General features: G+C 38.7%; 1 protein-coding gene and 1 non-coding gene across 2 annotated transcripts in view; one reads left to right on the top strand and one right to left on the bottom strand.

Moving 5' to 3' along the window:
• The window catches only part of LOC144659493 (meiosis-specific protein MEI4-like), a 221261-nt gene that overhangs the window by 181100 nt on the left and 18538 nt on the right, over positions 1-21623 (top strand). The window contains exons 2-11 of the mRNA XM_078519947.1: positions 54-120; positions 2770-2832; positions 9498-9602; positions 10694-10775; positions 11828-11914; positions 12401-12493; positions 13520-13603; positions 15042-15145; positions 16964-17096; positions 17211-17324. Coding sequence (XP_078376073.1) covers positions 118-120; positions 2770-2832; positions 9498-9602; positions 10694-10775; positions 11828-11914; positions 12401-12493; positions 13520-13603; positions 15042-15145; positions 16964-17096; positions 17211-17324 — 868 coding nt within the window. The 5' untranslated portion in view covers positions 54-117. The remainder of the gene's footprint in view (positions 1-53; positions 121-2769; positions 2833-9497; positions 9603-10693; positions 10776-11827; positions 11915-12400; positions 12494-13519; positions 13604-15041; positions 15146-16963; positions 17097-17210; positions 17325-21623) is intronic.
• On the bottom strand, positions 7668-7740 carry Trnas-gcu (transfer RNA serine (anticodon GCU)). The gene has a single exon. It is a non-coding gene; the product is annotated as a tRNA-Ser (tRNA).

The raw sequence follows: 21623 nt of genomic DNA, 5'->3' as shown, positions 1-21623 counted from the left end.
AGTCGCGCGCGAAACATGCTGCTCCGGGGGATCCGGGGCCAGACTGCAGCTGCGGATCATGGACGAAGGGCGAGTACAAGTTTGCAGAAAAACACAGCTGAAACAGCAAATTTAACTATGGTAAGACTTAAAAAACTAAATTGCATTGCTGATAAGCAAATTTCTCTTTTTCTGACGGTTTAAAATGCGTTTATCTGTGTGAAATATCGTTTGGTCGGCTTGCACTCAACTGTGCTCCGTGCATGATTTCCATTTGAATAACAACAAACAACAACAACACAATTGTAGCTTCTTGTCCAAATTCAAAGGCGTATCGAGGTATAGAATTGTATTGTTTTAGGTGTATTGAGTTATGCGGTATTCTAAGTCTGAAGTAATTTTGTGGAAAGCTGTAGTTTAATGATCTTTTATGAGTTCCCGGTTCTCTTCAACAATTCTGGCGTCGGCCGACTCGAGTTTCGGCGTAAAAACAGCTGAACTATTTTGACTGAACCTAGCGGTTTGTTTACAAAAAGGCCTCCGGGTGAGCAATGTCTGTTGATACCCGAAGATTCAGAAAAATACGATATTGTATTGCAGCAAAATATGAAAGAAAACTAGCAAGAAATTCGTGCTATGTTTGTAAATTCGAGCGCTGTGGTGATGCCTTCCAGGGGGAATGACACGGGTTGGGTGGGGGGGTTGGTAGCCGTGTCGCAATGTCAGGGGTATAGAATGGTATTTTACAGGCTTTGCGAGACTGTGAAACCCTGGTTTAAAATTCGAGACGGTGACTTAAGCGTTTTAATCAAATCTGAGACCGAGACTTTCCTTCTAAATAATCCGAGTCTGAGACTCGAAAGTGCCGAAGATTTTGAGGTAATGGTACTAATAAAGGTTTTAGCCATTGCCTGTAAAGCTCATAGCTAAGAATAAATTTAGCGAGCCTGAGATTCCTAGATGCTTATTTTAAAAGCCGAGATTTCAAGATCGGGGCAAAATTTTCTGAGACCCACATTTTGTCAGGTACCTCTGTTGCATGCTTCTGACAACCCTTGCATTTTCCAAAAGATAAGGCCCAAAGTTTTAGGTTAAATAGTTGTAGAAGTAAAACTCCAGGCAAGGATGTAGCTAAGAGCCGGCTGCCGGCTAATTTTACCGGCTGAAAGAGAGCTTATGAACAGCTGAAATTTTACCAGAAAACAAAATACTTTGATAATTTTGAGGATATTAAGACCAGAAAAGGCGGCAGGGCTTTTTAACGAGCCAGCTCAGTTTTTTCTTAGCTACATCCCTGTCCAGGTATTCAGGCTCGAAGCTGATTAACTGCTCTGACTGAGAGACTTATTCCTGTTGCACAAAACTTCATCCCGTTTTAGGTTAAAAACAGTAGCAAGTACTTTTTGTTTCCTATGAATGTTTTATTTGCCCCGGCCCTTAAAATCTGTTGCCCATTCAGAATTTGACTTCTTCGCCTTTCAGTATAGAAAAATTGTCAAGTCCTTGACTTTAGGGCCTGTTTACAATGAGGGAGGGTAACCCTCCTAGAAGGGTCACAAGATAGCCCTCCTTTACATGTGTAGGGTTATCCCTAGGACTGTCTCTGCCAAACAAAACCATGGAAACCTGATGCAGTTGACTTGCCACTTCATCTTGTATTCTTTGATATATTTGAGAAGCAGTTCAATGTCCACTTCATCGCCTTTTTGGACAAAGCGTCTGGTCAATTGAATGTTTACCCATATTTTTACCATTTTGTTTTATTATGTGGCTGATCAAGTACGGCTCTGTCTGTTAAAGGTTTGTTTTGGTCAAGATGTTCGCCTATAAATTGTACATCAGCAAGAGAATATTCTATTCCAGCAGCCAATTACTGTTGCCCTGACTCTCATATTTCTGACTTTCTGCATCATCCCAATTTTGATTTGCCACTTTTGCCAGCCTAGTGGAACTCCAGCTGTAACTGTGCCCAGCCATTTTTATAGTTAGCAGGAATGTGACAGTTATCTGATCACCCTAAACTTGACCTTCCTAGGAGGGCTACCCTACCTTTAGCTTTTACATGGCTCAAATAAACAAAAACTTGACTCTCCTATAAAGGTAACCCGAGCAAGCAGATAGGGTTACCCTTGGATAATATTGAGGCATTTTTTTCTTAACTTCTTTTTTCTCAGTGTTAATATTTAAACATACAAATCAAACAAGCAGGAGTTGAGTAATCGAACATGCGATTTTGTTCGATTGATGAAATTTTACTGTGAGTTAGATTATGTCTGATTACCGAACCAAATTGAACGACTGGTGTTTGATTTGGTTTGATTAGCTACACTACGTCTTACATGTGCTACATCAATCGCAGACATTTACGGTTTCTAAACTGTTCTGAAAAAATTGAATTTGAAGTTTGGAAGAAGAGCCTGTTTGTTTCGCTTTTGTTTCTCCTGCCTGAGTGCAAACATTTTAAGCAAGTTTTTAAAATTTTCTTTGTAAGACATTTCTATAACAAAAAACTTATGGCATCAGGAGAACTCTCAATATTGTTCCAAATTTCGTGGTCCATATGATATAACACAGCATGTAAAATTGACCAATGACAGTGTGCATTCTATCTAAGAGAGTATAGGGTGCATTCCATTTTCAAAGTGCGACTGGTCAGTGGTTTTGCTGTGGTTTTAACTCAGTAGAGGGAAAGGGAAAAAATGCACTTGACACTGCAACATGGCTAGTTACATCTGGATGAGGCATCAGTTGAATCATAAATAAAATATTTAATGTTTTTATTTTTTCTAGAATAATATAGACAAAAGCTACATGGAAGATATATACTTGTATCAGTATATAAAAATGGCACTGGTAAGTTTTACTTTTTTGTTTACTAATCATTTTCACATATTTTATTTTCTGCATACAAAGACCTACACTGTAGGCACTTACCCATAGTCCCACTAGGCTATGCGCACAACGTTGGTAATCATCTTGAAGCTAGGATGCAAAATCTATGGACAATAGGAATAATCTAATAACATTTATTTAAAGTAAAGTAAATTTCATGTGTATTTACGGGAGGCATCGGTCAGCAATTTTTCGGACAATGTTGACTGACTGATGCAGTTCTAAATTGTGAGCACGGCCATGTGGGATGCAGGAATAGTACGGCATGCTTATAGTTTGTTCGTACACAAGGCCTGTTGCATCAGTGCTGTTCGTCTTGCGACATCTTAACTAGTTTTTAGCATTTTATTGGTCACTAGCATTTATTGGGTTTAGCACAGTAAATTTACTTCATCTAGGCATATTACTGGTACCAACCCTCCAAGTTAAGACCATTTTAGTCGCCATAGCGACAAAAATTTTGGAGCTGGCGACTAAATTTAAACCAAGGTTGCCAGTGTGGCGACTAAAATTGAGAGGAAGGATTGAAAGCATCAGCTTAATTTGGTGACTAAAATTTTTCACTGGCGACCAAAACTTGAGTAGTTGGTGGCCAGTGTACCCAGGGTTGGGTACACTGTAGATTTAACTCGATCTACTTGGGCTCGGTTGCATTTTACAACAGTAGTGAGCTTTTGCAACATTGGCAACTAGCGTTTACAATTGATTTCTTTTGCAACATTGGCATCAAGCTACAATTGTTTTCTGTTCAGAGTTAGCTTTTGCAACATTGGCATCTTCTATATACTTACAATATGGCTGGAAAGAACCATACTGGTTAAGATATTGAGGTTGAAAACACGGAGCTTCAAGAATCGAGTTCCAAAGATCCTGGTCAACAGCCGAGACGAATCCCCAAGTGTCCGGGATGTAAGTTGCCTCATGAAGGTCACACTTGGGCCGATCCAGGGCCGTATTGTACCGGTCCAAGCGACGACTGTGCCGATGCAGATGGCGAGAAGAAAGATCAGCTGGATGAAGAAAAATAGGGCCCCAATGGGTCCATGTGTTTTGCTGCTAGAGCAAAGTCTTAGGGAACATGTTGATGAAAGACAAGTGAGTCGAGATTGAAATCCAACGTCTTTTATTGTCTGTCACTTGTGTGCAGGTTAATAATTGCACTATATTGTAGTCACTTTGTGTTAATTCAATCCTGATAATTTTACTGATCAATGTTATGTTGAAATCAAAGACAGCAAACATAATTTAATTACTAGTAAGTTAACGTAATGTCTGACATGATTGTCTCTTTGATAAAAAACAGTAACTCTTAACATTATAAAAAAATCTCAATGAACTCAATGTGATTCTTTTAGTGGCGTTATCTCACTGGTTACCGTTAGTTGTATTTGGAATCATTGTCACAATGGTAACGTTTTAACAACAACGAAAAAGACAGAATCTATTGACCTTATAAGAACTCAATGTGATATATTTATTAGTGACAAGACAGTGGTTCTTTAACCACTTTCACCCAAATTAAACACTGGAACAACTAACTCTTAACAAACTTGTTGTGTCACCCTGAGTTAAATATGCAAAATTCAGAAATTATAAATAATCGCACGCGCACCGACGTACAACAACAGAAAGACGGCGTTGAACGTAACGCAAAGTTCATTTTGAAAGCGAAAGTTTACAAATAATTATTATCATTCGTCAGTCATCCCTTCACGCATGAACACTCGTCGAATTTCAGTGTCTTCACAACAAGATCGGAAGATCGATAAGGACCAATTTTTGATTCTGCGAAAGTTCGTTTTCTTAAAGTTTTAGAAATTTGTGAAGTTGGAGGATTCACTGAGGACTGCGTAGCCGAAGATGCAGTGGCTCGCTGGACATCAAATTCTATTTTTCACGGCGTTTAATTAATCTTCACAAAATAAACATGTGGCGCCAGCGCGTCTGGCAGTCAAAAATTCATTTTTCAAAAAACTTTCCCTTTCCAGCTATTTTAGCGGGGCTTATACTATAGTACCTACCTGTCAGTCGTAGAAAAGCTGAAATTTAAGGATGAACTGTTTATTAAATGAAGACCGTATTATTTTTTAATAACTAGTAAACAAACTGGTCGCCACGCATTTAAACACGAACTGACGAATGTTGCATCTGATGCAGTGAATCTGGTGAATGAGAACTTCCTTTAATATTTCTTTGTTTTCGACGGTGTGCACCACTGAATAAGTTTCTTTCCCATTGTGATGTTACTAGTATTAATTCGTTTCTAGCTGTCTTTTATATATATTATTTTTATATTCCTTTCCAGCTGTCTTTGCGTGACAAGTTACACGTTCATACATTTTATTTTAAAATATGAAGTTCAGAGTTAATACAGTACTAGTATGCTGTAGACAGTGTAGACAAGGTGAGGGTAAGTTTATTTTCAAAGCGAAAGTTTACAAACTGTGCACTAACCGGTCCTTTGGAGAAAATATTTATGACCTTCGGCGAGGTTCCAAGTCTTCGCTCTTTTCGTAAATGATGAAAACTGCAGAATAATTTTCTCATAAAACTGGAGTGGTCGCGCCACAGTTTGTTTTCTTTCCCAATGCGATATACTTTTAAATCGGTTTTCTGTTTTCCAACGTGTCCAACGTGGTTTGCGTTCGAATACTTTGGCCCGTAACTTCGAATGCGATCAGCGCTACGGTTCATTGGTTTCGATTTTGTTTGTTCATGGATTTGATTGACATCGGTAGTTCAGATTTCTCCTCTGTTACGGCACTTACACCTTACGGCACTTACGGCACAAACTTCAGCTCTCAATGTGTTTTGCTTGCAGCCATTGTGGCTGCAGCAAAACACAAAAAGCCCTGGCAGAGCAGCTCAGCAAGCTCAAAATGGCAGAGCAGGCGATCAAGAAGGCAAATCGTATCGAACAGCTAAAATTGGCCATCGCTGAGAGCCAGACACAAACTATGGATCTCAAAAACGACCGCTGTCCTCCCAACAGACCAAGTCCTCGCTGGCAAAAACTTTACCACCAACTATACCAGTGCTTAGTATCATCGTCGTCACAAGCTGCCGCATCGGGATCAGGCACCACTGTACCTGTTTACTCGTCACCTTTGACCGGCGCCATTCCTTCCTTAGCGGCCGATGGGAGGTTCCTTAGTGGAGATGGGAGGACAATTTGCATCAATTTTAATCGGCCTAAAGGCTGCACTCTCTGTGAATGCCACTTCGCCCATGTGTGTAACCGTAAGGTAAACGGGAAGGTATGTGGGCTGGCTAACCCCTCCCATAGTCATTCCTCCCATATTCATTCCGCGGGAGGGAGGAGTTCCATGCAGGGGCAGGGGGGCCCAACTATGTCTAGCTGACTCCCACCTACCTCACCCTTGAACACTAATCTATAGGGTGATCTTTGATCATTTTTGTCATTTTGCCTCATGAGCATACAACTTTACATAGAGAAGGCATCATGCGATATACAAAGTGACTCCAGATATTTAGAGAGCATGTGAAACTCAAGTGGGGTCCTTATGCTTAGAACGATTTCTGACCATCATTTTTAGTGCAGAATGCACTATTGTGATGGTTTGTTGGGGCTGTCGTTTGCTAAACCCCTAAACCTCTAATGCGCTAAGGCGCTATGGTGCAAACTTTCATAGTCAATTAATTAATTAATATCAATTAATTAATTATTCTGTGAAGGGGGTAGGGGGTGGGGACAACCCTCCAAGTTAAGACCATTTTTGTCGCCATGGCGATTAAAATTTTGGAGCTGGCGACTAAATTGGAAACAAAGTCGCCAGCCTGGCGACTAAAATTGAGAAGAAGGATTGAAAGTATGAGCTTAATTTGGCAACTACAATTTTTTACTGGCGACCCAACTTGAGCAGTTGGTGGCCAAATGGCCACAAAGGAAAAAAATTAACTTGGAGGGTTGGGGGAGCACCTGACCGTACCCCCAGGTAAAACCTGGAGCATATCTACGTTACTTTCATATAAAGATCTCAAAGGTATATATTTGTTTCAGAGAACCCTTTGCTCTCCTTGTGGTACTTCTCTTTTATAGGGCAAAGTACTTTGCACCAAACGTATGCGCAGTTTAGTCAACGTTGTTTCTGGAACTCTCATGAACACTGCTTGTATTGCGTGTTTGCGGTAGGATTCCTGCAGACTCTGTGGCACCAAGTGAAAACCGCAAATTAATTAAATTAGATTTTGAGACTTTTTGGGCTTGAAACACCTGAAAACTAGGAAACAAATATCCTAGCTGTACTGCGTTTTGAAAAACCTCTCGAAAGAGATGTTTTTTGTTAGATTTGTTCCTTACTTCTTGAGAAACGTCTTCCATGCAGTTTAAACCATAAATTAATTAAATTAAAATGAAATATTTGGCTTTATTAAAGAAAGGAAAACAAATGCTATCGATGTCACCGTGAAACAAAACCAAAACAAACAAATGTATCACATTATCTTGGTACAAACACACAAAAGTGTTGTAATGATAATAATTATTATGATAATCAATTTATATAGCGCATTTTTCATATGTAATGTTCAAATGCGCTGTACACATACTGTAATTTACTACACAAAGGCCAGACCACAACACCGGGAACTTCGTGTCCTACTCTTTGCGAATAGTGTGTGGGTTCTTTAACGTCCCCTGTTATAAGACTGAAGATACAGGAGATGGGACCTACGGTTTATCGTCCTTTTCCGAGAAGACTAGAATGTCTAACCATTTGCAGATGTAATTACAAAGGCAGCACATTCTCCTCAGTTGTTTTAAGACCCTGAGTGTTGGTCCGGTCTGGGGTTCGAACCCACGACCTCCCGCACAGCAGACCGGCGCTCTACCAACTGAGCTAACCAGGCGGCGGCGTTTGGAAGGAATACAAGTGGTGTTTCAAAGTCTAGTTGGAAGTACCGTAAAGTTCCGTGTATAAGCCGCACCTGTAGATAAGCCGCACCCCCGATTTGGAAGCTCAAGTTTGGGAAAAAAAATATACAGACCATAAAGTTTGAAGTTCAAGTGAAGTTCTATTGGTAAACAATCAAGGGCAAACAAGCACGGTTTCGAAACACTGACACGGTGGTTGTTGCAATGTTTAATATAAATTAAGTCTTACGAAAGCTAAATTTCACTTATCATACCTCCTTTTTAGTTTGAGTTCACAATATCTTAAACTTGGATGCTCTCTTGATATCATTTTTTCGAGACTATCACTTCTAAACACTCCTGAAACACTTGTAATTCGTTCGAATCGTTCGCGAATGATGAATGCTTAGTAGCCAAGCTCTGAATTGTAGAGAGGAGTCTGGGCTTTAAAAACAAACATGGCGGCATTTCCTTCGGAAGAAACCACGTTTTTATTTCAAGATTCTTGGAAACTGCTACCCGCAACAGGATAAAAACTTCATGCAGAATAAGAGTTTGTTAATCCAGCAGATGTATTTGCTGTGAAGGTCAATAAAAAACCGAAGCGGTCGGCCATTTGCCTTGTGAGTATTTGCGTTTATCTTGGTGCCTTCTCGCACGTAGTGGAAAGACATGATTCGAAGTGACTGGCAGGCTTCACTGCAAACAGCTTTGCAGAGGAACTAAAAGGTAGTGAACAACAACAAAGTTTTCAGGTTGTTATATGTTTATTCAATGACGTCTTGAGAAGTTTTTTATGAATATTAATTAGGCCTTTGAGAACTCCAACCAGAGATGTTTCCGTAGATAAGCCGCACCCCTGATTTTTGACTTGAAATTAGAGGAAAAAGGTGCGGCTTATACACGGAACTTTACGGTAAAATGAAGCAAACAACACGAACATAAAACATGATACTTTCAAGTGTCGACTCTATTGCATTCTACACTGTCCTTTGAGTCTCTGAGTTTGGAAACCAAGCCTCCTTCAAGGGTTTCAAATCATGGTCTTATTTGACAAGTCATATGACCAGAATAGAAAAAACCCTAAAATTGAAAGGGCCAACAGATAAAGAATTTCCATGTGCTTACATGTAATACTCTGTATGATTTTTATAAAATCTGCATTATTACTATTAAAGTTATGGCCTAATAAACACCTGAATATTTAGACTTTCTTCAGTAGTGTTCCATTCTTACATGTTATCTCGAATTCTTTAAAAAAATTAGAACTTTACTTTTTTCTCCCCAAGTTCTAGGGATTTTAAATTCTAATGCGCAGTTGGGGACTAGCGCTAGTAACACACCCTCAATATCAAGGTTTTCAATGCCACTATCCTCCACACTAAAAATTCACCATTGAGCATTTCCAAACACTCCAAAATGGCTCGCCACCAAAAAAACAGAAGAAGAAGGACTCCCCCCCCCTTAATAATTACTATTTGTGTTCAGTATTTAAGGAGATATGTGTTGAAAAACTGCAAAATGTCTGAGTGGCAAAAACGCTAATGAGCCCATGCATTTGTAAAATGTCAAGTTCTAAAACCTGTGTCACAGAAAAAGTATTTTGTACATCAGTTAATGGTCCCATGTACTTTTGATATTTAGAATTGGTATTTTGAAAGCTCAATCAGAAAGTGAAGCACTTATGCTAATGAGGCAAGTATTGTAAACAAAGATTCCCCTATACTTATTCAAAGCTATTCTTGTCTTGTAGGCCATTACTGTGATAAAAAGAAAGCCTTCAGATATAAGTGTGAAAACATATCTCAAAGAATTATTGAAAAATGTGCAGTTACAAGATGGCAATTGGAGTAAAAAGGTAGGAATAAACTGACATTTCTCATTTCATGTCTTTCCACAAGGGAGTGCATATTTCGTAACTCCTGCATATTTCTGCATATTTCACTAATTTGTCTTATTAAATGCCAAAATCCTTGTTCTCTTGGAAGATAAGATGTTTGATGATTTAACTGCTTAACCCAGATGTTAATGGAATTTACTTTCTGGTCAGTCATTTTATAGCCACATACATGACCAGTCAAAACAGTTGTCTGGACTAAGTTTCATCTTGACTAGATATCGTCCATTGACTGACTGTTATTTCAAGCTCTGTTGAGTTTGATTTTTGTTTTCATCCGTGCCAGACTGTGATTATGAATATAAGACATTGAAGAATACAACACTAACTGGTTTGACAAAAATATTAAACTCAAGATAGATTAAGACCAAAGCTTATGTAACATATGAGGAATGCAGACTTAATGCATGCTTATCAGTGTACATTACCAGAAATCCATAAGGGTTGAAACGTGTAACTCCCTATGATTTGCATTGTACATGTACAAAGCGTTTGCAAATTTGTTTACACTAAGTGCCATATTTGGAAAATCACAAGAAACATTTAAGCAATCAAAACTACAATATTTGGATTAAATTCACAGCGTGCGCTAGCTTGCGCTCAATGGCGTAATCTTGTTTTTGAACAAGCTTGGTTGAATAAAGTTACATTTCTTTAATCCTCCTGTTTCATCTTCTTGAAGTAGTCTAGAGAACTCTGCTTCGATACACTTAATGTATTTCTTTAGTTTCTGTAAGAAATTTACGGCATTTAGGTCGAAATTCAAGCAACCTACCGCAACCTACCGTGTATAAAGCATTTGCGTACAAATTCTTTGTGTTTCCAAATATGGTACTTAGCAAAATGAATATTCAAACGGTGTGCGCACGTGTTATACGTTTCAACCCTTATGGGTTTCTGACCTTACTTAATTATTAGAAAGGCAAAAATGTTCACGATAAATATATATCAGAACTATAGTTTTAAACTGCCTGTGACCGACAACTCCATGCCTGAAATGTCAGCTGTATATTAATGGCATACAAATGTTGCACTGCATGCTTGCTTTAAAGGTGGCTGAGTGGGAAAAGTTGTTTCAACAAAGACAACAGGAGTGGATGTCAGTGCTTTTATCAAAAACAGATCTGGATAAAGGTAAGATTAAAATTAATGGCTGACTTTGTTGTTGTTTCTGTACAATTAAACAGCCGAACTATGGATACAGGATTGTGAGAAACATGTATTTCATTTCCTAGAGACAATGTAGCAACAGCTTGTGAGGTTTACAAAAACTTAATTTCAAAAAAGAATTATGTTAACTAAAGAAATATTTGACTTCAAATAGGCCAAGCCTGTCACTGTAAATTATGTACCAATCTTCTGTGTTGCTGATCAAACTATGAAATTTCTTTAGAGCTGGCAAGGCTTTGTTTAAATGCATTATAACTGAACAGAGCTTGGTTAAGAATTTTATTTTTTATAAGTAAGTTTAAATCGCAATATGGGCTCTATGGTGAGAGACATGCCACTGTTGTGAGTATCAATCACACGATTTGCATAAACTTAAGGTGATTCCAGTGAATTGCATTACACATCCTTGCTGCGCATAATTTTTGCATTATAATTATAGCAAACGCATGAGTGCACGCACACACAGAGCATTACGGGGTTTCCTTCAGCAAATGCTCAGCAGGGAAATAAATGGTCATTTTCTTTTAAACGAGCATGGAACCTCCCCCTTTTTATTTCATAAATTTCAAGAAAAAAACGACACTATGAGCGCAGGAGCTTAACATGCAAGTGAGAGACCAAGGGAGCAAAGACCTTTGCCTGCTGCATTGAGTAGATATTATTTAGCTTATTTAAAACTTCCATTTTCTATAATCTAATAGTTGTGTTTTTTGCAAAAAAAGAATGCATGGCTCAAGCTTCAGAAACACATATAAACAATCACGCCTGTAAAGAGTTTTGTAAACACATCATATAGAAATTCTTCAAATTTCACATACCTTGAGAAAACTATGTCAAGTCGAAAATCTGCACTTAGCCTTTTCCAAAATTATCCCTCTATTACCAGTAATGTCATGGAAAATAATGTGTTGAATGTTATCCTACAATTTTAACAAAATAATCATACCATCATGGCAAAAGCCTTTCTAATGATTGTATTTTGGTGACATTTTGTGTCTTGAAAATTTCGCTTGTAGGAGTTGAACCCTCATCCTCACATTGTGGAAATGAATTAACAAGCAGATTCCAAACTCATGAAAGAAATATGCATCTGTTAAAAAATGGTATGCATACAAGTTGAAACTGAAATTAAAAAATGTATAATTTTATGGCTACAGTCTCTTAAGAGACCTAGTGAGTAATGTCATTGTTGTGTTAGGAAGGAAGGAAGGAAGAAAGTAAAAGAGGGAGGGGGTAAGGAAGAAAGGAAGGACATTAGTTAGCCACTTAGTTAGTAAGTGGATAAGAAGAATACTGCAGGTCTGTGAATCTGTAAGTAAGTAGATAAGTAAGTAAGTATGTCTGTAATGTCCATAATGTTCCCTCGATAAAATGTATTTTAACAGTTAACCAACCAACCCAAACCTTAATTATGAGAAAATGTATCTTCCCTGATACCCTGAAGGTACATTTTAAAACGAGTGATTGTTATTTGTAGTATGTAGTTATATTCGTGGCCCTGATTTAAGATAGTGTGTTTTCTATTAACGTAAATTTTGTGCTAGACATTGACATGTGGTATTCTTGCCATCTTTTGTACTTGTTGTCAGTAAGTTTCCAGTGCAAGACCGTTCAAGATCCTGTTGGCTTTGTGAAGGAAGATTACACAGTTTTGCAGAACACGCTTTTGGGTGCAATAGAATGTAAGTTTCACTGCTGCTGTATACATAGTAAACAGATTTCATGTGTTATCAGTGTTTACTAATGTGTAGTAAAAGAACCTTGCAGGTATCATTCTTTATCACAGATTGTGAGAAGTAAGACTTTTTCACAAATTAATATAATTCTTCAGACAAAGAAATTATATACTTTTAAAATTAAAGCTAGGAACAGACTGGACCAACACTCTGTTTTATTCTCTTTAGGTATTTACAGTGAAGAACTGTGTTGCATATACAATGTAATTCATATATTTTCCTGTATCATAGGGTGTCACCCTTCACAGCTGTTATTATTTTTCTTGAAGATCAAGTCTACTGGCATGACGGACATCTTCAACTTTCTGGCTGTTTGTCAGTTAATAGCCAAATTTATATTAAAGACTGAAAACTGTTTTAGATGGGAAACTTGTTTTAAGATGGTAAACTGATCTGATGTGAATCCAGTGAAGGACAAGTTGACCATCTCAAATTTATCTTTCCTTTTTCCTGTCTTAAACAACGGAAAAGTCCGATGGAAAACTTGTCTTAGATGGAAAACCGGCTTAAATTCACATCATTATCAATACATGTGGCCAAATTAAAAAAACACCCCTCAAAAACATGCGCTTTGTGGGCAGCAACTGACTCCTAGAGGGCTGTTAATGCATCAACAGCCTTGCTGCTGATGGAAAACTCGTCTTAAAAGTACTATTACCGTACATAAAATTGTTTACAAGTTGTTTGCAAACAATAATCTTTTTTGGCCAAGTTTTATCACCACGGAGAATGTTCATGCCATGTGCTTGGGACAGGTTTGTCCTCTGTGTGACTGCATTACCGAGTAACCTTGCAAAGTCGTCTTGAGAAACTTCAAATGGTAGGCTATTTTGAGAACCAGCTTCCAACTCTAATACTAATTGTTGCATTTGTATTGTTATGCTAGTAGAATTAAATAGATGTGTATGATAAGCAGCTTATTATGTTTTCAATTCTTCACTAAAATAGCTGTGTCTGAATATCTCTATGTAGTTCTGACATTGGCTACTCAGCAAAGCAAGGAAACATTACCTTTTCCCAAACAGTTGTACCTGGCTTGCATCAACAAAACTCAAGGTAAATGGAATTTACTATAAGTTTAATCAGTTTTGAACCTGCACTAACCATCAGACATTGGTAGTCATGAAACAGCATATGCACAAAGTTTCTGTTGAGAGAAAAAGTGGTTAAGTAGGCAGTCTTAATAACAGAGATGTTGCAAGTGATGAAACGTGTTTGGCAACTTTTGCAAGTTGCTATTTACCAGTATTTCTGTGCACAATCTTGCATGGCAAGCAATTATGCTAGCTTCCAGGCTTCACGACAGGGCAATGCAGCATCCACGTACTTACTTATCCACTAACAGTATTTGGAGTGAAATGATGATCAGTAAACAAAGTAGAACTGCAACCAGAATGTACACAAGTAAGATATGATGGGCTGTCCTTACTGACTTTGCAAATTCCTTGACCCCAATTCACTATCCTTTGGTAACAGTGGAGAGCTCAGCAGAAGTGGAACTTGCTTGATTTGTTAGTCTACTTAACAATTATTCTATAAGCCCGCGTTGGATACGAGATGGTAAATAGCCAATGAGGCGCAAAGCGCCGAGTTGGCCATAACGACTTGTATCCAACAAGGGCGAATAGAATAATTGTTTTATTAAATTTTTCTTTAAGTTTAAATCGACTGGACAGTTTGATGTAAACGAAGTGATAGTATGAGGACGCGGGAAAATTTGTGGCGTGGTGTTTTTGAGTTGAATGAAACACATGAGGAAAGCGAGCGAGAGAGTTTTCTTCCCAAGATTTTCATCCAATAATCTCCTCTAAAGTCGTCTATATATCCTTGGAATTGTGACAACAGTTAAGATTTACAGGATGATTCGAAGCAAAAGCTTTTCTGGAAACTACACGTCTTGTGCAAGTAGAACGAAGCAAGTGTTTACATTGTACTTGTAATTTACGGCTCCACGGCTATCATCAAGACTGCTATATTATTTGAAGCGAAATTGACCTCAAAGTGGAACGGGTTTATTGAAGTATAAAAGGACGACCAAAATTAAAAGGTAAAAAAAAAATTACATAAGTGCTGAGCCTAATTTTATGACGTGCAATGAATGAAGCTGCTGCTTTTCTACTTTATTCACTCACTCTTGTTGTGCATTTACAAGTATTATTAATTAAACTTTTCGCATCAATCCCTTTGTTTTGCATAGTTAATTTTACTATGGCATTTGTGTGGCTTTTCAACCATTTTTCTGATAGAACTGTCGCTTCCCGCAGAAAAAATTTATGCTGAGTGGCACTTGTCGCACTCATTACCCATATAAGGTCAAACATAAGCATACGAGCTGATAACCGGGATTCAGTGAACCAATCAGAAAGCGATAAATGCAATATCTGAGGTTGAGAATTTAATAATATGTGATATGTTTATGTAGCTATCATTAGGCTTACATAGATGTATAATTGCACCAAGTAAGTTCTGCTTTCCTTTTTTCCTGGACACTTAGAAATACGATTCACAACGGATAGCCATTCAGAAGTTAAGACTAAGATGGAGCAAATGGTGGACTGTCTCATAAAATGTCTTCTTCAGTGGAAAAATGCATCTCTGGTCTGAAATTAATTTTTTGAGTTTTTTGCATAGCAAGTTTGGGTAATTGTGAAGAACAGCTCCCGCTAACCGACTGTCGGTCGACTGTTGGTCGTTTGTCGGTCGTCTGTCGGCCGACAGTCGGCCGTTTGTCGTCCGTCTGTCGGCCGTCTGTTGGCCGTTTGTCGGCCCGCTGTCGGTCGTCTGTCGGCCGACAACCTGCCGACAGGTTTTGGCTATGATGTCGGCCAACTGTCGGTCAACTGTTGGCCGACAGCCGGCCGACAGGCGGTGATGTGTCGGTAAGATGTCGGTAAGTTGTCGGTTATACGGTAACACTAACCTTTTTGTTTCTTTATGTTTTTCCTCCGTAACGGACCCCAAAATTTATGAGAAATTGAAAGGAAAGGTATATACTCCTGAGTTTCGGTCATCACAGCCTAAAACTAGCTTCTGCGCTGCCGAAATCGACCGGAGAATTTACGCGAACACAGCTACTCCATTTCTGTCTGCCATATTGGATTGGTTAACTTAGTCTCATTCCCCCTCGGAAGGGGTCGCAAAGGATTCTAGGGCGACTTCAGTGAGTGCGTGTGTGGAGAGTGTGTGGAGAAGTTTTTGCACTGTTTTGGCCTGATTTTTGGATAAAATCATCTTCGAACGTGATTTCATTGCTTGCCTTATGGACAAAAAGTTACGTAGGTGATATATTTATAAGAGATTGAAGTTTGTATAAAAGAAAATCTTGGCGAGGAGACGATTTGTTTTGTAGTAAGTACCGTAGTACAATGAAATACAATGTTTATAAGTCTTATCTGTTTTAATCGCTTTCTGTGTCGGGTTTACTTCTGTGTTTACTGCTCAGTTTTACAGTAAAATTTCTGTTTTGGGAAACTGTCGGTAACCTGTCGGTGGGCTGTCGGTGGCCTGTCGGTAGTCTGTTGGTAACCTGTCGGCCGACAGTTGACCGACAGTCGGTTAGCGGGAGCTGTTCTTCACAATTACCCAAGTTTGTTTCATTTAGTGGTCTTTAGTTCTACAATGTTTGACATTAGTAGTTGACACATTGACATTACATTGAAGTTTTTGTGGTATTTTAATCAATATTTTTGAAATTTCTATTTACTCTGACAAAATACCCCCCTCAGTCATCTATTGTTGTATGACTGCAGTGAAGGACTTTTAGAAACAAACTACAAAATTGTTATTGGGGGAGTGGGTTGTGAAATAAGGGGGAAGGAGACACAACTACTGATTTGCAGTGAAATTGGTCTTTAAATGACAATGTGTCATTAATTTGTCACTTATTATTGCATGCTTCTGCCATGATTGGGAATTTTCTTAGTTTTGCTTTCTAGAGCTAATAACTTTCAGGGACTTTTAAGCTGCATGAGTTTTAATTTGTTCACCAAAAGGAAGTTTCAATAACATTCACATTTTCCCTACTGTTGCACACTATCAATTTATCAAGAGGCATGCTTACATGTTTGTAGGATATGAAATCCAAAATGAATACATTACTGCATATCACAATACAACACTTGCCCCATTTTGAAGTTAATAGCAATAGCTTTTCATTGTTGTATGAGTTATTTACAACTTGTATGTGTGTGCCTTGATATAGTTTTATGTAGACCTTAACAGTTTTACAACAAAATTAATAGACTTTCTATCAGACTTTTTTCAAACTAAGTAAATCTTTTGATGAAAAAAACAACAACATGTAGAACTGAAATGTGGGGAACAAACCAGAACCTCTTGCAAGTATGTTTATAATACGTGATAGTGGTAACTGACCAAGGTTTTACCCTTATTCTGTCTTTACACCTGTCTCTCCAGCGTGTGGTTTCTACAGAGATAAGGGATATCTTGTTATCAGTTGGATCTTCAGCATTGTTAAGGGATGTTTGTCTGTTAAGACTTACATGGCACATACGTGCTTTTGCTGCCTCTCTTCAACTTGTTGCTAAAGGTTGGTTTTACTCCTACTGTCGCTTTTAAAACAGTGCTGACTGCTTTAAAATCAAAATTAATGCTACTAAATTTTATTGACTGTTTTTTTTTTTGGATCTGTGTTCAATTGCAGGAGAATTGGAGTTTTCAAGCAAAGTGATGGCCTACCAGAATATCTTTTGTGTTCTTCTTGTACTTGAGGAGTTGCTAAAGGAGACATTTCTGATGAGTCATAGCTCTGAAACAGGTGAAGTATTAAATCATGTATTTGTGGTAGTAGATTTAATCTGTAAAGATTGCTGATATGGATGTAAAAAGGGCTCTATGTCATCTATTCAGTTTTTGACTGTAATATATGTCCCCATTTACCATTTTATAGTTGCTTTTATTTTGTGAAATATTTTCCTTTTAACTCTGAAAATGGCAAAAGGGAAAGTCATTTCTGAGTTCCGTGGAGCAGGGTCAACTGATTCAACTCCCTCTGTCGGTCAATTCCTGCTATAAATTTTGTTAACTGCTAACTTGTGGATAATACTTGTGCATATACTGGGCATCAGAAATCTAGGGTGAGAAATTGTGTTTCTGGCTGAGGAAGGAAAAAAGCAATTTGCATGCTCCCAAACAAAAACTACACATCCAATATGGCAGACAAAACGAACCTGTGCTTTTTAGGAAAAGGCTAGGATTGAACTCATGACGTCTTGTTTTCTAAATTACTAGTCCAGAGGGTTCATCGATTGGGCCCCCTTGCCACAATATTGTAATATGGCAGAGGTGAACTGTATTATAACAGGCTCAAGTGAGTCAAAGTTGTGGCGAACATCAAGTGATTTGATGTGTGATGTGTTAGAATCAGGCTTTTAGCCAGGTGGGAGTCCAGGAGTCCTATCGACAGCCTCTTTTCAGAGAAAATTAATATGAATAACTGTATACAGAGTTTTTATTTTGGCAAATTTGGGTATCTTCAGATACCTTTGCACTCATAACGTCAGAAAAACACCTTGCATGCTCCTCAGGCCCTCCTATGGGGACAAAGTCAGGCCTTATAAAAATTTTGGACTCCCACTTTTTAAATCCTGGCTAAAAGCCTGGTTAGAATGAACTGAGTTATACCAGTTAAAATATATTCGACTTCGAAAGTCTAGCTGGTGTATCCGAATGTAAACTAAGGTGATATATTTGTATTTGTACTTATCAGATTGAACTCATCACAAGATTCGTTCTGGGCATAACTATATTTTTCAAAGTTTGCAGTTTTAATTTTCGTTATAAAATTCATTTTCTGAGTTTAGTCGCTCATGCCGCTCAAATGAGAGCTTGTGCTAGATCATATGTAAACTTTAACTGTATAAAGGACATTTACAATATTTTATGACCTCTGTATTTAAAGTGATCAGTATGGCAATCACTTCTTGTTTTCATAATTTTTTTAATTTGTTTGTAGAAAAGGTCTCTTGCCAATGATACTCTTTAGTTAAAAGTTCCTCTCATGGGGATTTAGTTCTCTTTGGGTCAAGGAGGTTTTTCAATTTCAGTCCTTACCAGAATATCCTGTTTGTTACAAACCTCTTGATAACTAGCCATTTGCTTTATCCTCTGCAAGCACACTTTCATAACTTGTGCATTGCATCATCAGGAATTTTCTGCATCACTTCTTTCTGCAACATCCCAGTCCAGCTGGTCCACAGCAGACACTTGCTGAGCAATTTTCTGCAAAAGAAATATTTTTTAGACAGACATTTAGTAACGAACATTACCAGACAATTAGTAACAAAAATATTTTTAACATAAAATAGTTTCCTGTACTTGGAACACAATACAAGTTCAGAAGTTTTAATGAGATGCATGTTCCTCATGGCAGGCATCACAAAGTGTCCCCATTGATAAAATTTCACCAAAACACACCAAATTCTGTCAAATATGAAGTAATATTGAAATGTCAAATAACACAGTCAAACATGAAGTACTCATTAAACAATACTTGCGTTCAATCGTGGACATAAGTGTTGAACTTCAATTGTTGCGTGTAAAGGCATGTAAACCCTTAAATGAGGGAAAATTAGCTGAAATCCATTTTCAACACCATCTAAGATAAATTCCATGTCTGGGTTATTGGTTAGTTCTGTTGCCCAGGTCTCAAAAACTAAGTCTGTGGAGACCTTGGCTGCTTGCAGCTGCTGCGTAAATTCTGGGAAGGGCCCTGCTTGATTAGGTTAACTCTCCCCATACTCTGCGGGATGTTGTGTCATAAGGACGAGATCAGTCCCTGCATGTAAGTACGTGGTTGAGACATCTCCTGCTAGTGTGACAGTCAAAGTACCATTTGGAGAAAGCTCTTCAGTCGAGTGCAGGTATTGGGGGTCTTGAGCTGTAGCAGACTGGTGCTGCCATTGCGGGTGGGTTCCAAAGCATTGCGGTTTGATGAAAATATGGTCATATTTACAGGAAGAGCCAAAGCAGCAACCTTCATGCCTTTGGTAATCATATTGGACGGGATGTTTTGGGAGGAGGTAGGCGAGTTGGTGTAGGAGTTGGTGTTTCTGGTCAGTGTAGTGTTTGGTGGGATATGAATTGGCTGTCAGTACCCCATTTACAGTCTGTTGAGAACTTCATTCTGCGGTATAATTTATCACACTGCATCACTTTTGTTAAAGGGTAACACTTTGCTAGTTCATATATCTTTGAACTGTACGTAATATATTCAAGAATGTCCTGGGTGGACGATCGAGAGACCCATCTTTCATGAGAGCATGCATAATGCGAAAGTTAGCCACTGACCATTGTGGAAATGATATTTGTGACCTCACACAGGAAGACATACACTAGCACCTATTTGTTAAACGGATGAAACCGTTTGAAATAAGATTCAAGAAGTTGTCACACATTTCATGAACGTATATGAATTATTTAATCTCCATCAAGATGGCTGATCCTAGTTGAGCACATGGTTATTGAGCAAAAGGTGTTATGGGTAAATGTAACCCACGTGACATGTAACATGCTTTCTTCTTCTTTTTTTAAAAAAAAAAAATCAATGTTGCTCTGATCACAAGAATGCTAACAACCATAACAATAACGATAACAGGAACAAGGAAATAAAAATAAAACGACAAACAAAAATTAAAATGTCATTAATGTCCAGGACAGTTCCAAATGGTCTGATCATAAAGGTTCATTAATTTCAAGGCCTTCTCCAACTTGACATCAGCATCCAGTTTCACTGACAGTAACACCAGTGAGGTGACGGGGCAGAGTGATGAAGGCGCTTCAGAACTTGGCTCAGGTGGAACCGTTGGGGTCGAGGGAGTGGCATTTAAAGGCATAGGAGATAGACTGGTGTCATTCGGCGATGCTGTCAAAACTTCGGATGGAACATATGATGGACGTGGGTTTAATGGGTTGGGTCGAAGCTTGTCAGGAAGAAGTGAAGTGGTATTAGTCTGATGTGGTGAGGCAATGGTACTTGAGGGAGGTGTGAGTTGCACTTGAACACGGTTTCGCCTAATTTGTCTGGAGCCAGTTTTGGTAAAGTAAGATCTGGGGCCAGCAGAGCCGATGATCTGTCCAGAGATCCACTCCTTTGAAGGTCAATTAGGGGGAGGCCTAGCATAGACATAGCTTCCGGGTGGAAAGTCTGGAAGGAGTTGTCCTGCATGTTTGTTGTAAGCTTGCTTTTGCGGTAAATTGCGATGCAAATGTTTGGTTACTACTGTGTCACATTGAAGCTTGGATGATTCCAATGTAACTAGCAACTGAGGCAAATTGCTGTGGAGAGCCCGGCCAAACAGTCGCTGAGTTTAAGGAATAAGTGGCTGGTTGAAGAAGTGCTGTACCGAGGCCATATTCAGAGGCATCAACTTGAAGTACCACTGGGGCTTTGACATCAAAATAACAGAGACATAGAGCTTGAGACACTAACTCTTTTGCTTGTCGGAGAGCTGTGTGTTGGTCAGCCCACAGGAATTTCTGATCGATGTGGGTGAGATCACAAAGAGGACATACCACCTCACTGAGGCGGGGACAGAACTTCGATAAATAAGTAATTGTGCCAAGGAAACACCGTGTGGCTGCTTTGTTTGGCAAAGTCTGCACCTGTATATGAAAATGGATGGGCGTCTGCCACGCGAGATCAGGCAAGTCTGGGATAGACTGAGGCTTAAATGGCATGCCTTCGAACTTTCGGCAAATGACACATTCTTTCACAATTCTCTCCGTTGCTTCTCGACCACGCAAGACCCAGTACTTGCAGAGTGGTTAGTGTGTCCCTGACTCCATTATGCTTGACTTTTGCATGAACATCCTTTATCAATAAGCTTACAAAGTCATTCTTGGAAGGCAACAGTATGGGATTCTTGCTTGTGGTTGGGATATCTGCATTGTCTAGTCTTCCTTTGCATCTCAATACACCCTTGTCGTCTTTGTACAATCCAAATTGCTTTACTCTTGGTAATGGCGTCAATTGAGAATTCTTTGTCAGGAAATTAATCTCGGCTTCAAAATTGCTCGCTTGGATTGACTTTATCCAGTACACCTCGGCTTTGTTAAT

The sequence above is a fragment of the Oculina patagonica genome, chromosome 7 (genome assembly GCF_052425735.1).
Source record: "Oculina patagonica isolate OP01 chromosome 7, crgOcupat, whole genome shotgun sequence".
Classification (NCBI taxonomy): domain Eukaryota; kingdom Metazoa; phylum Cnidaria; class Anthozoa; order Scleractinia; family Oculinidae; genus Oculina; species Oculina patagonica.
Note: the sequence above shows the minus strand (reverse complement) of the source record. Positions and strands in the feature narration are given on the sequence as shown.